We start from the raw sequence: 12,060 nt of genomic DNA, 5'->3' as shown, positions 1-12,060 counted from the left end.
TGTATAATTTATCAAGGTAACAACCTAAAGGATGGATTTTCATTCCAAGCATCTTCTTTCTGCTGGTACACGGAGAGGAGAGAGAGAGCTGCTAGACATTTGAGCAGGCAGCAGCTTTCACGCCAGCTCTGAAATCACGTTTTTGCTCAATAGAATAATAAGTCTTTGAGAAAGAAAATGGAGTATTGGTGGTGGTATTTTCATTTTCCTTACTCTCTGTCTTCCTTGTGTCCTTCCTTCTCCCTCCTGAAAGGCAACCTGTGAAGAACTCTTGATTTGTTTCAAAGCACCATTAAAAAAAAAAAAAAAACTCACTCTCTACTTCTTTTTTTTAAAGCCAATTGAGTAAATTGCAGGTTTGCTGAAACTTAGTGGGTCAGACTATAATCTCTGTACTAGAGATATTTTCAACTGTGAGTGCATCTCTCCTTTTAAGATGGAAAATTCCCTTCATCAGAGGATTTTTTATTTAAAAATAAATTTTAGTTCTTTCCCCCTACTCCTTTATCCCTATAATCTCTAATTCTTTGGTGTCTCCTCTCTAATTCTTTAACTGTAGCATCAATGAAACTAGAGGTAATTTTTAAGCTGATAGATCAATTAGATAGATGATAGAGATAGAAAGATATGAGAGGTAGATTGCTGATAAAAATAAATATTTTTTGGCTTCTTAAGAGAAGAGAGTTGATTTTAGGCACTTGCTTGATTTTCTTCTGGCCAGGCTAGTTTTTAAAAACAGAGATGCAGTAGGAAAAAAAAAAAAGATAGATAGATAGATACATAGACAGATAAATGATAGACAGATGCATTCTCCAACCACCGTCACAGCTAAGCATGGAAAGACAGAAATGTCCCAACAGATCACTTCTGCTTACCTTGGGGATTTATGTAATCTTTAGTGAGATTGTGTGAGGAATTTAGTGTTTTGAATTTTATATTGGCTAAAGACAGGATACAATCATAGTTTCAAAGTCAGGCACAGCCAGATCACCGCATCTTTCTATTTTGACAGAATCCTGATATGGAGGTGGATGAAAACGGGACTCTGGACCTCAGCATGAATAAGCAGAGGCCGCGAGACGGCTGTTGCCCCATTTTGACTCCCCTGGAGCCCATGTCTCCCCAACAACAGGCAGTGATGAACAACCGGTGTTTCCAACTCAACGAGGGGGACTGCTGGGATTTGCCAGTGGACTACACCAAAATGAAACCCAGAAGAATAGATGAGGATGATTCCAAAGAAATTACTGTATGTCCTTTTCATGGAAACCTAGCTTTGTTGACTCCTAGACTTTGAAATTGGGCTTCAGCTGAAAGAAAATTCCATTTGCACATGTCTTAAGAGAAAATATATTTCTCTTTCGATATGACATTTAGCTGATTAGGACTTAAAAAATAAATAAATAAACCTTTCCTGTGGACCCAGAAGAAATTCATGGCCAACATTGATTTGACTGAAACAAGCTATTGGCTGTGTTCTAAACAGTGAATTTTATTTTCCAACAAGGGTGGTTTGTTACAAAAGAGTTCTCTAAAAAATGTTTAAACAGCATACCAATTCATTTGTCTGGGTGACCTATAATTACACAATTTTTTTTTTTTTTTTTTTTTGCAGGTAGAGAATTATAATGAAAATCTCAAATACTTAAATGGTTAATTATTTGCTCTTAATTAGCTGACTCTTTGAGCCTAGAAACAACAGTGTCTGTTATTTAAGAAACCTAAAATATTCAGAATAGTTTACTCCAGCTTTGAATAAATTATTTCAGTACAATCACCTCAATCTTTATTGACTACAATATTAGCAAAACATGTATGTCAAAGACATATTTTTTAAGTAGCTGCAATTTTCAGATTCAGGCTATTAAAATAGTTCTTTGGGCTAAGAAAAGAAATGAAGAATAATTTGTTCTTTATTGGACTGACTTTTTCCCCAGTGTTCAATTTTGAAAATTATGACTTCTCAATTCATTGAAAATGAAAATTCCTTTAAATACAGTAGGGAGACCACCATCAAAGCGATAGTGTCTTACAGAAACAAGGAGATGGAGAAAGAGGTAACTGTAAGAATTATATGTAATAATTGGTTGGGAAGGCTCCAGTTTGTAAGACATCTTAAAGCCTGTTATCTTTATTCTTCAAATTGGTTGTAGTATCCAGGCTTTGTAAAAAAGAATGCTATCTTCTACCAAATAAGTCATGGTAGCTGAATCTTCAAATTGATTTTAATGAAAATTAAGCCCTCCTAAACAGACAGGAACATTTTCATCAAATAGATTGTCACTGAAATAAGACCTTATTGAGTAAGGTACATGTATTTATGATTACATTTGTTGAACACTGCCATCTATAGGGACTGCTCTGTTACTGCAACTGGACACAGTTCTCTAGAGGAGACACTTCCTATAAAAACAGGAGTGGCTACATGAAGATAATTTAAAATTGCAATGTTACTCTAGATTGATTTCCCTTGTCTCAGATCTTAAAAGCATGTATATGTAAAATACTTACCAATGATTAATGAAACTCAACTTTAAAATATTTTTTAAATTTAGAGTTTAATCTTTGCAAGCAAGTGCTGGATAACAGTATCACCGATGACAACAGTTCACTAACAAGTATTGAATAATGGATAAGAAAGACCAAAGCTAAAATGGTCTCTCTGCTTGTCAAGCTGTTTACCTGTCCATTGTTGTGACTACTGCCACTGTAATATTGAATATGTGCTCTGTCCACTGACATTTTTTTTCAGAATCTTTGAAGTTTAGAACAGTCCATGAGAAACTAAGGTCCATCACATAAAAAGGAACTCTCTGTGAGCAAAGCCCAGGTGTTTTCAGCAGGGGCCTCATCAGAACAAAGATATGTGGTTAATTTTTAAAGTCTGTAGGGAGAAGTGGAAAATGTAGAAGAGGGAATTCCTCATTCTTTGGTCTGTGTATTATATGATCACCTGTGTGGCTCTGAAGCTGTATTTTGCCTGCAGCCAGAAGACTTGGATCCATTCCAGGAAGCTCTAGAAGAAAGAAGGTATCCTGGGGAAGTGACCATCCCGAGTCCCAAGCCCAAGTATCCTCAGTGCAAGGAGAGCAAAAAGGATTTAATAACGTAAGCATAATGTGAGGTGAAATAATTACTCTTCTTAACTTTCCCTTTCTTTGGCTTATTTTTAAAAATCAGATTTGTATATGCCTTGCCGTTTGAGCATGCGACATTCGCAGCATATAAATGTTTCAAAGTGCTAGTTCAGTAAAGTGAGAAGCTAACCGTGTATTTGCTTGTTCTTAACGATGCTCTATTGTATGGAGACGCCATTTTCATTTAATCCTGTGCATTTTGCAGCTTTTCTTTAGGGTGCTTAAATCCCCTTGCAGACATTGCAGCTAAACTGGAAACAATGAAACTTTTTTAAGTTTTTTTTTTTTAAACATACTTACTATTTTGGCTGTTTTTGTTTTTGTTTGGTGGCAGATGTCCAACACCAGGGTGTGATGGGAGTGGTCATGTGACTGGTAATTACGCCTCACATAGAAGGTGTGACTTCATTTTTTTCATGGTGGATTCTGTCTTTTCAATTTATTGTTTTCAGCTTACCTCAACAATGCTGTCAAAGTAAAAATGTTGAATTATGTGTCAACCCTTTAAGTGCTATATGTTGACCTTTTAAAAGCATGCTAATTTGTGTGTTGTATAATGTCTTTCATTTTAAAAGAAATTACCTAAATTTGCAAACTACTTTTTAAACCAGTTAAACCAAAGAGTGCAAATATTTTTATCATATTTTCAACTGTTTATTATCAGAAATGTTTTCTTGAATTTATATTTAAACATATTCAGAGTTAATTATACAAAAATTCAATATACAGCACTTGCCCCATCGCTTTTCTGCATTGAACTTTTTAATTTCAATTTTTATGTTGTGTTTGTTCGGGAGGCTTCAGCCAATTAGAGGGTCGACTTACATGAATATCCTGACCTGTCTTACAGTCTCTCTGGCTGCCCATTGGCTGACAAAAGCATTCGAAGTATGCTGGCCACCAGTTCACAAGAGCTCAAGTAAGATTTAATGAAAATAATTCTCTATTTTAAAAACCTATTTACTTAGTAGCTCACAAAAAGGATATGTGACTTAACAAGGAAAATGTCTTTAAAAATCACCTCTGCACATCAGTGCCTTTATGAGCACACGTGAATTTTTGTCCTCATGATTTTAGTCACCATTCTGCCTTTTTCCCTTTCATTTTTCTCTAGTTCTTTCATACCACCTAGTTTCTATCTTGAATTTTCTAAAGCATAACTATTTTCTCTTCGGATAGTCATAATGCATGGAAGGGAAATTTTACAGTTACTCAAAATTTTAGGAAATGATTGCAATTTAAAAAGTCAAAACTTGATGTTTTTAAAAGTCAGTAGTTCATATGATTATTTAAAGTATGGGTATTTAAATAGCACTTAATGACAAAAACCTACCACTACCATAGCTAATTCCTTAAATACACTGTGGTTATAGTTATTAGGATAATGATAACTTACAGTTCACTAATCTGTGTAGTCATGGTATTCAACAACACACATAGACACACATCTAATTTTAATCGTTTTACCCCCTTCTCCTCTATGCCTATAATTCTTTCTATATTTCAAGCAGAAATGTAGCAAAGTGGTGAAATCACCCCCACTTATACCCAGACTAAGGTATTGTGGGTTTTCTCCTTTGTGTGATGAACCACCACAATTAATATTGTGGTCATCCATATTCGGTTCCTAGGCATATTTTTGAAGAAGTCGCTATAGGTTATAGAAAGTGTATTAAAACCTCAGGTATTCAAGTTGGAGCAGGCATTCAAGTATATGTTAAGAAAGAAGGGCAGGACTTAAAAGACAGTCCCACAGCATAATGAAAACCAAGAGTCTCGAATATCGTTGCCTTTATCTTTTCCGTATGTGACATATTATAAATATCATGATATCAAATTGCTTGGTTTTCATTTTGTTTGGAAAGGCTTTACAACCAATGTAGGAAATGCTGCTTTCAAAAACCTATATTTGGCTCCTTTCCTAACTGTCCTGCCCCCACTCCCTCACGCCAATCCCTTTACAATAGACCAGGGTTATAACAAAGTGTAGGATTTTGTTTCACACCCATGTCATTTTTTACAGGATCCCTGTTCAAGGCGCTAGTGCCATAGATCACCTGCTCATGTTCAGTGACTTCCTGAACTAGCAATTTCGCCACAAGATTCTTGGAGTTATCTTCATGGAATTTAAACACCTGGAGGGTATCCTATTACTTAACAGCTTTAAAGTCTGTAGCATCATCCAAAGCAGTGCCTGATGGACAAAGTAGCTTTTAGAATCTCAAAATGGACAGCATTAGCAAGAACCACTCAACCCACTTTGTTAAGGCATCTTTGTTCATGGCATGAAGCCATATTTCCCTCATGGTCAAAACGTGATTAACTGCGGTTGGAACTTGGCCAACACATCAGAGCATGGCAACATTCCTTTGAATTTCTTGATGAGGAATACTTTGCAAAAGTTTTGCATATCTCCAGTTCCATCAGTCCAGCTGTAAACAAGAAAATAGCCTTTGTACAACTTGTATCTAGAATTGCTTCCAACTGGTTAGTATCTCAAAACCCCAGGGACCAGAATATTTTTCTGACTGGTTAGTTTTCATTGGTTTGCAGCCGTTGACACTGGGCTTGGAAGTTTATGTTGATCTGAAATTCCAAGCAGACCTGCTAAACTCACCGGTCCTATTTCTACAGTTCCAGCACTTCTTATCTTATTTCATCTTGGAAGCTGGGTGTAATGATCCTCTTCACCATCAGCATCTTCAGAGTGAGGTCGTTTGTCCTTCCCATCCTCTAGTGCAGTGTAGGATTGGTCACTTCTCTCCTTTCTGCCTCTTCCTGCAATCAAGACTTTATCTTCCAGTGGGTGGATGGCTTTTCCCTAATTTTGCTAACATAAAAGCTACATCCCTTTCTAAATCTGTCTTTGCAAAGTTTTGATCGACTCTTTCTAGGCAATCAAAACCTGACCAGTTTTCTGGAATGGTCCATTTCTATTAATGGATCCTCAATTTGATGGCTGCTCTAGAAAGTCTAATATTTAAATGACCAATTTTTACTTGTTAACATGTCTATCTAAGCTGAGGAAACTGTGGAAAATAGTTTTTTTTCCCCTTTAACCTTTTAAAAAAAGATGATACTCCTTCATCAATTACCTTTTCATATAAGTCAGAGAGGCTGTTGGGTGGCTTTCCCGTAACATAGAAACATGGACTAATCCCTTTAAGATTCATGGTAGATTTCTCTAGAATAATTCGTGCATGTGTCCTTTTCAATATACTATTCTTTGTGTAGTTTTTAAGAGCTTTGTTCAACTCCTCCAGCAGCAACATCTTACAGATCGCACTATGTCTTCTATAAGGCAGCACTCTCTAACTTTTCAAAAAGACATATTAGAGAGTAGGTCCCACTTGCCTCCAAACCTAAGAATAATAATAATAATTTCTCCATTACACAACAACTAATGAATGGAATTTCCTAGAAATTTTCCTCTTGTTATTTCTGTTGCTGAATCTGATAGTTGACCAAGAACCGGACATTCTTAACCATGGACAAGGCAGCGAGTTATGCCACATAAACTCGAGCCTCAAGCCTCTTAAACTTTCTGAGATAGCACTTTGCTTAGTTCTCATCCAGAGCAAGAAATGGAGGATATTCTTTTTAAAAAATCAATAATTTTATGTCTATTTATGTACAATATGTAAACTGAAAGTGTATTAAAATTTAATGTGAACATTAATATTATTCAAACTCTGAAACTGTTGCTTTCTCTGGTCCCTTGATATAGAAAACATGATTCAGTAATTCAAAAGTGAGGTGGGAAGCACCATAGAGTAAAACTGAGACATCAAGTTGGTAGACAAGGTTAACCGCAGGTCAGGAAGCTCCTGTAACTTGCAGGCCCTTTCAAGTTGATGCTTTGAGGTTGAGTCAATAATTACATTGTGCATACCTTCCACCAACCTACCTCACAGGGGTGTTGTGAGGATTTCTGCTTGTAATATTCATTGAGACCCCAGGTCAAAAAAAAAAAAAAAAAAAAAAAAAAAAGTAAAGAATAAAAATGCATAAATTAAAGTGATTTTTTAAATTATTTTTTATTTTTGGTGAGAATTCTGCCTAAAGTGAGCTCTAATTCTGAAGGGAAATTTCTTCTCTTAAAATTTTATTGCTAAGATTCACCTGAAAGTAGCAACTTGAAAGAACTTGAAAATCATATCATTGTCAATCTTTTTTTCTCTTTAAGGAACCACATTGCCATTGCCATGAAATATTAGTCCAATTTCCAGATGTTTGTTCAGTCGCAGACACAGACATCATCCAGTTGTTTCAGCTATCTCGATGACCAATTTAAACCAGATTAAAACTGGTTTTAGTCAGAGACAATTAGCTCTTAAAATGTGCCCCTAAAATGGCTTCCATTTATACTTTGGTTTAGATATCCCATTATTATTCATATCTTTATCTTATAATATCATGATTCCAGTCATTAGTGTAACTTCTTGCAGGAAAGGGAATTTAAGGCCACTGTTTAGTCTTTTTTCTTGATGTTTGAACTTCTATTTAATTATCAATAATAGGGACAGGACAGCTACTTTTTGGTTCCCTGCCCTTTAAAATATTCCCTTTCCTATTCTGTAATTTCCTAGGCGTCTATCCAAAGTATTTTTAGGTTAGATATACAGGAATTTTAACTTCATATACCGAAACATTTTTTCTGTTCAGATACCATTTATTTTAAAATAAACATTAAATAAAAGAATTAAAATTTTGAACTTAGGAAAAGATATTACTTTTAGCCAAAGGCTACTTGTTTCCATAATATGCTAAGGCTTTTTTTTTTTTTTTTTTTTTTCCCTGATAAAAGCTGAATACGCATGGCAGGGAAGATTATTTACCAGGATCTAGTAGAGCTTTAACTCATCCTCCAGTTCCCATTGTTTAGGGTGCAGGAGGTTCATCTGCTTTTACTGCACCTCAAGTTCTTAGAAATAATCCTCATTTTTATAATCTTTTACCTTCACAATTTACAATGTTAAACCTACAGAAGCTTTGTACATTATGAATGCCCTGGATTCAAGTCTAGTTTCTTTAACAGACAGCTATATTTTCTTATCAGAAGAATGAGCTGACCTCTGTGTAAATTTAGCTCTTCTATGACAGAAATTTATTGTGCCGTTCCAGCCTCCACATTGGGGGATAAGGGGAAAAGTACAGACATGATTATCTTTCACTTCCAAGCATCTTCCCACTGACATCCTTTCTCCTATTAGAAAAATAGTTTCATTCTACAACTGAAGCCCCTTACCTGAGAATGCCTGTGTGTGTTTTATTATCATTTATGTGCATGAATATGAATATGTCTGGATGAGAAGAAGGGCTGTGGACACCTGGCTTCTTAAGAGTATAGTCACTCTTAAGTAAATGAGCCACTGGGACCATGGGCGAGTACTGCCCAGATAACTGAGATTATTTAATTCTAGTGAACCCTCCCCAAATTCACAGTGGCACCTAATGATTATTAAGTACTTCAGATTTGTAAGAGGCGTGGCAATTCGCAAAGTGCTTCTGCATAAATTGTATCATTTGATATATCAGTTTGTGAGAAAAGATGGACAGGTATGGTTAGAAACCCATTTTACAGAGGTGGAAACTGAGGCAGGGTGGCTAGGTGACTTAGTCAAGATTCACAGACAATAAGTGACAGTGACAAAACTTGAACCAAATACCTTCTTCATGACATCACTTCATGCTTCCTCTTCAAAACTAATAGCATTTTACATGTGCGTTGTTTTGCAACTAGTAGTTAAAGATTTAAATTAAATATGGCTATAACTGCTTAAACACACCCACAGATACTTTCTCTTAAATTCTCAACATTTGGTCTCATGCAGTATTTTCTTATAACCCACACAGAGTGTTGAACTGGTGATCTGGTCCAGTAACATTAAAACTTCCAGAAACTACATCACAATCAGTGATGTCAACATAACTTGTGGAAAAAGCTTTCACATGAATTTCTCACAATCAGCTAAATACATTTTGTCCTTGCTCTGGCAAAAGCCTGGTTGTACCATTTAGAGTTTGTAAAATGTTTAGTAAAATACATTTTTTAAAGTGCCCTAAAAAATTCAGCTTGTCACAGATACATTTTTATTACAGTATAGTAAATCGGGCTGATTTTAAATGAGTTGTAGGAAATATAGATAAGCAGTGTAGAGTAATACTTTTAAAATAAGACTGAGGATGACTCAAATTATATGCATACATACATCCCATACATACATGAATGAACATACAAACAAATGACAAATAAAGCAGAGCTAGAATTCTCAGGGAATGGAGTGTCTCGGATCATTGAGTTTCTTATTAAAGGAGGGTTCACCAGAAAAATCTCTGTTTCTTCTTCAGTTTCTGAAGTGTACTGATTTTGCCATAGTGAGCACATCCACATGAGCCTCACTCAGTCTTGATAAAAGAGCCTACAAGTGGTGAGAAAATGAAGACTTGATGGCATAGGTGCTGACCTCGGGTCCTATCTGGCAGGTGGTGTTTGGCCATTTGTTTTTTAACTAGATCCCTGGTATAAATCATTCTTCCTATTTCCTTTTCAAAAGTATAAATCATTCTTCCTATTTCCTTTTCTTTTGAATAGTAGATGGTAACCAAGATTATTATGTGAGAGCTCTAGTTGTTTGGGCTTGGGGTTATAATTGAATTTCTTTTAACTAAGTATATCCACACCCCAAAAAAAAAACAAAAAACAAAAACAAGTAAAACTTCAGTATAGTAATTCACTCTATGAAGGGATTTTTTACTTTACAAACAAAGTTCTCTATTGATGCCTGGATTGCAATTTAAGTTTGTCTGTGTCTGTCTCTATGCCCCATCACCTTCAAAAGCTTTGGTGCAGGTTATGGTTTACTTGCATGCCAGAATAAAAAAAAATCACAAAGTAACAAAATCAGAGTCAAGTAATAAGAAGAAGGCAGAAGAGATTAAGATTTAAGTTTCATGATTAAGGCATACTGTTTGTCCCAAAGGGATTCTTTGTGCATAACGGTATTTCAAGTAGGAAGGTCTGGTTTCAAGTCTAGACCCCATTGTATCGGAGGGCTGTGACTTTGGGCACATTATTTAACATTAGTCTCAGATTCCTTATCTGTGAAATGGGAATAGTAATGGTACCTACCTCTTAGAATCGTCATGAGAATCAAATAAAATAATCCATATAAAGCACTTACTGCAATATTTGTCACGTAAACATGCAATATACATTATTATTAACAGTGCTTTTGCCCAAAATTTGCATATCCCTTTTTAAATTGTGGTGCCTTGTGAAAATAATAAATGAACTCAAAGAAGGAAAATATCAAAGTTTATTTACCATTTACTGAATGACTTTGTACCCGTTATCTTTTATGACATAACTTAAACAAGGAAATTTGAATTCACTCAAAAATCTTTTGAGCCTCTGACTTTGGAATATTTTACATTAAATCCTTTTATTGAGAAAAAAGATATTGTTGCACCAACACATTTTAGAATGACTGGGAAATCTTTCTAAAGCCTGTAGTGGAGTGGTATACCAATTTGTTCTTGATGTGTCCGTATAGTGTGTGTGCACTGTGTGTGTGTTTTAAAATAAAATGTTGCTTTTTGTAATTGTCACAGTTTGGTATATTTACATCATTTAATACACAGATCAAAACCTGCTCAAAGCCCACTTGGTATTTTCATATCTACATAGTTTCTGCATCTGTGTATTTGTAACCCCATTGTTCTTTTTTGAAAAAAGGGACAATTTTGAAACATTTAATTCATTGACTTCCCAGATTGAATCACAAACCATGAGAGGACTTTCAAAGAAACAGTAATCTGAGTAAAATTTCAATCATTCATTTCAAAAATATCCAATGAGGACCCAGAGGTAAAACACAGTCTCTTCCCTCAAAGAACTCATGGTCAATTCTTTAAGGCAGATCAAGATAAGTAACTAATATACAGAGATTTCCAATGTTATATGTGAGTAAAGAGGAAGCACATGCAGCGTAATTGGGATGTGGGCAGGGAAGATGTCTGATAATCAGGAAGCCTTCTGAAAGGTAAAGCTTGAGCTGAAACTGAAAGGATGGTTGGAGTTGTCCTCGTAAAAGATAAATGGGCAAAAGCGAGTTCAAATTAAGGGACAGGGAAATGTGCAGAGATAAATAGGGCAGAGGGAGCTTGATTTATTACAAATGGCTTGGTAAGCACATGGCAAGGTGCAGCAGAGAATTGATCATGACAAGCCCTGTCTGAGTTTGACATGCTAGCAAAGAATGTGGGTTTTATCCTGATTTAGGGGTGGTCACAGAGGGCTTTCAGCAGGGGCCTGAAATGATCAGATTATTAGGTCATTTCAGATAGATGCCTTTGGCAGAGCCTAGACAATAGTTTGAATCAGAAAGGGGGCTGGAGATAGGATATTATTATAGGGGAAAATATTTTGGAGTCAGAAGTAATGTACTGTGGTAGGCTATGGTAGAGATGACAAGAAGGATTTAAGAAAGATGGAGAGTGGAAGGGACAAAACTTGATTTCTAATCAATTATAGGAGGTGAAGGAGAGCTTGGGGTCTAGAGAAACTTTCCTGGATAACTGGATAGATGGCGAAGGGGTTACTGCAGAAGGGGTAACAAGTTGGCCAGATTTAATTGTTATGATTGTCATGGATTCATTTGAGGTGCCAATGTTAAAAATAATGACTTATCAGAATAAATCTTAAATAGTAAGGCCTGTCACAAATGTAATTTTTAAAATTACACTAGATGTCTACTTGGACCTTATATTCTGTCACAGAATATGCCTCAGTAGCTTCTCTTGCCCATATGAAAGATTTGCAAACCTCATATGTCCTGAATATTTGGTCTTTGTATTGTTTGAAGCAAATGAAACTTTTAAATTGTTCATTGATATTTCATCATCCATTTTCATCAACACT

The 12,060-nt window shown here is 35.6% G+C and overlaps 1 protein-coding gene across 20 annotated transcripts in view; it reads left to right on the top strand.

Annotated features, from left to right (window-relative positions):
* MYT1L (myelin transcription factor 1 like) overlaps positions 1–12,060 on the top strand; it is a 578,669-nt gene that overhangs the window by 477,406 nt on the left and 89,203 nt on the right. For 15 of the 20 annotated variants that reach the window (XM_037812732.1, XM_037812728.1, XM_037812736.1 and 12 more), the window contains 4 exons: positions 1,013–1,249; positions 2,987–3,108; positions 3,472–3,534; positions 3,988–4,056. In XM_037812732.1, coding sequence (XP_037668660.1) covers positions 1,013–1,249; positions 2,987–3,108; positions 3,472–3,534; positions 3,988–4,056 — 491 coding nt within the window. The remainder of the gene's footprint in view (positions 1–1,012; positions 1,250–2,986; positions 3,109–3,471; positions 3,535–3,987; positions 4,057–12,060) is intronic. The other 5 variants (XM_037812743.1, XM_037812741.1, XM_037812742.1 and 2 more) reach the window with 1 other exon arrangement.

The sequence above is a fragment of the Choloepus didactylus genome, chromosome 20 (genome assembly GCF_015220235.1).
Source record: "Choloepus didactylus isolate mChoDid1 chromosome 20, mChoDid1.pri, whole genome shotgun sequence".
NCBI lineage: Eukaryota > Metazoa > Chordata > Mammalia > Pilosa > Megalonychidae > Choloepus > Choloepus didactylus.
This window is presented reverse-complemented; position numbering and strand designations above follow the sequence as displayed.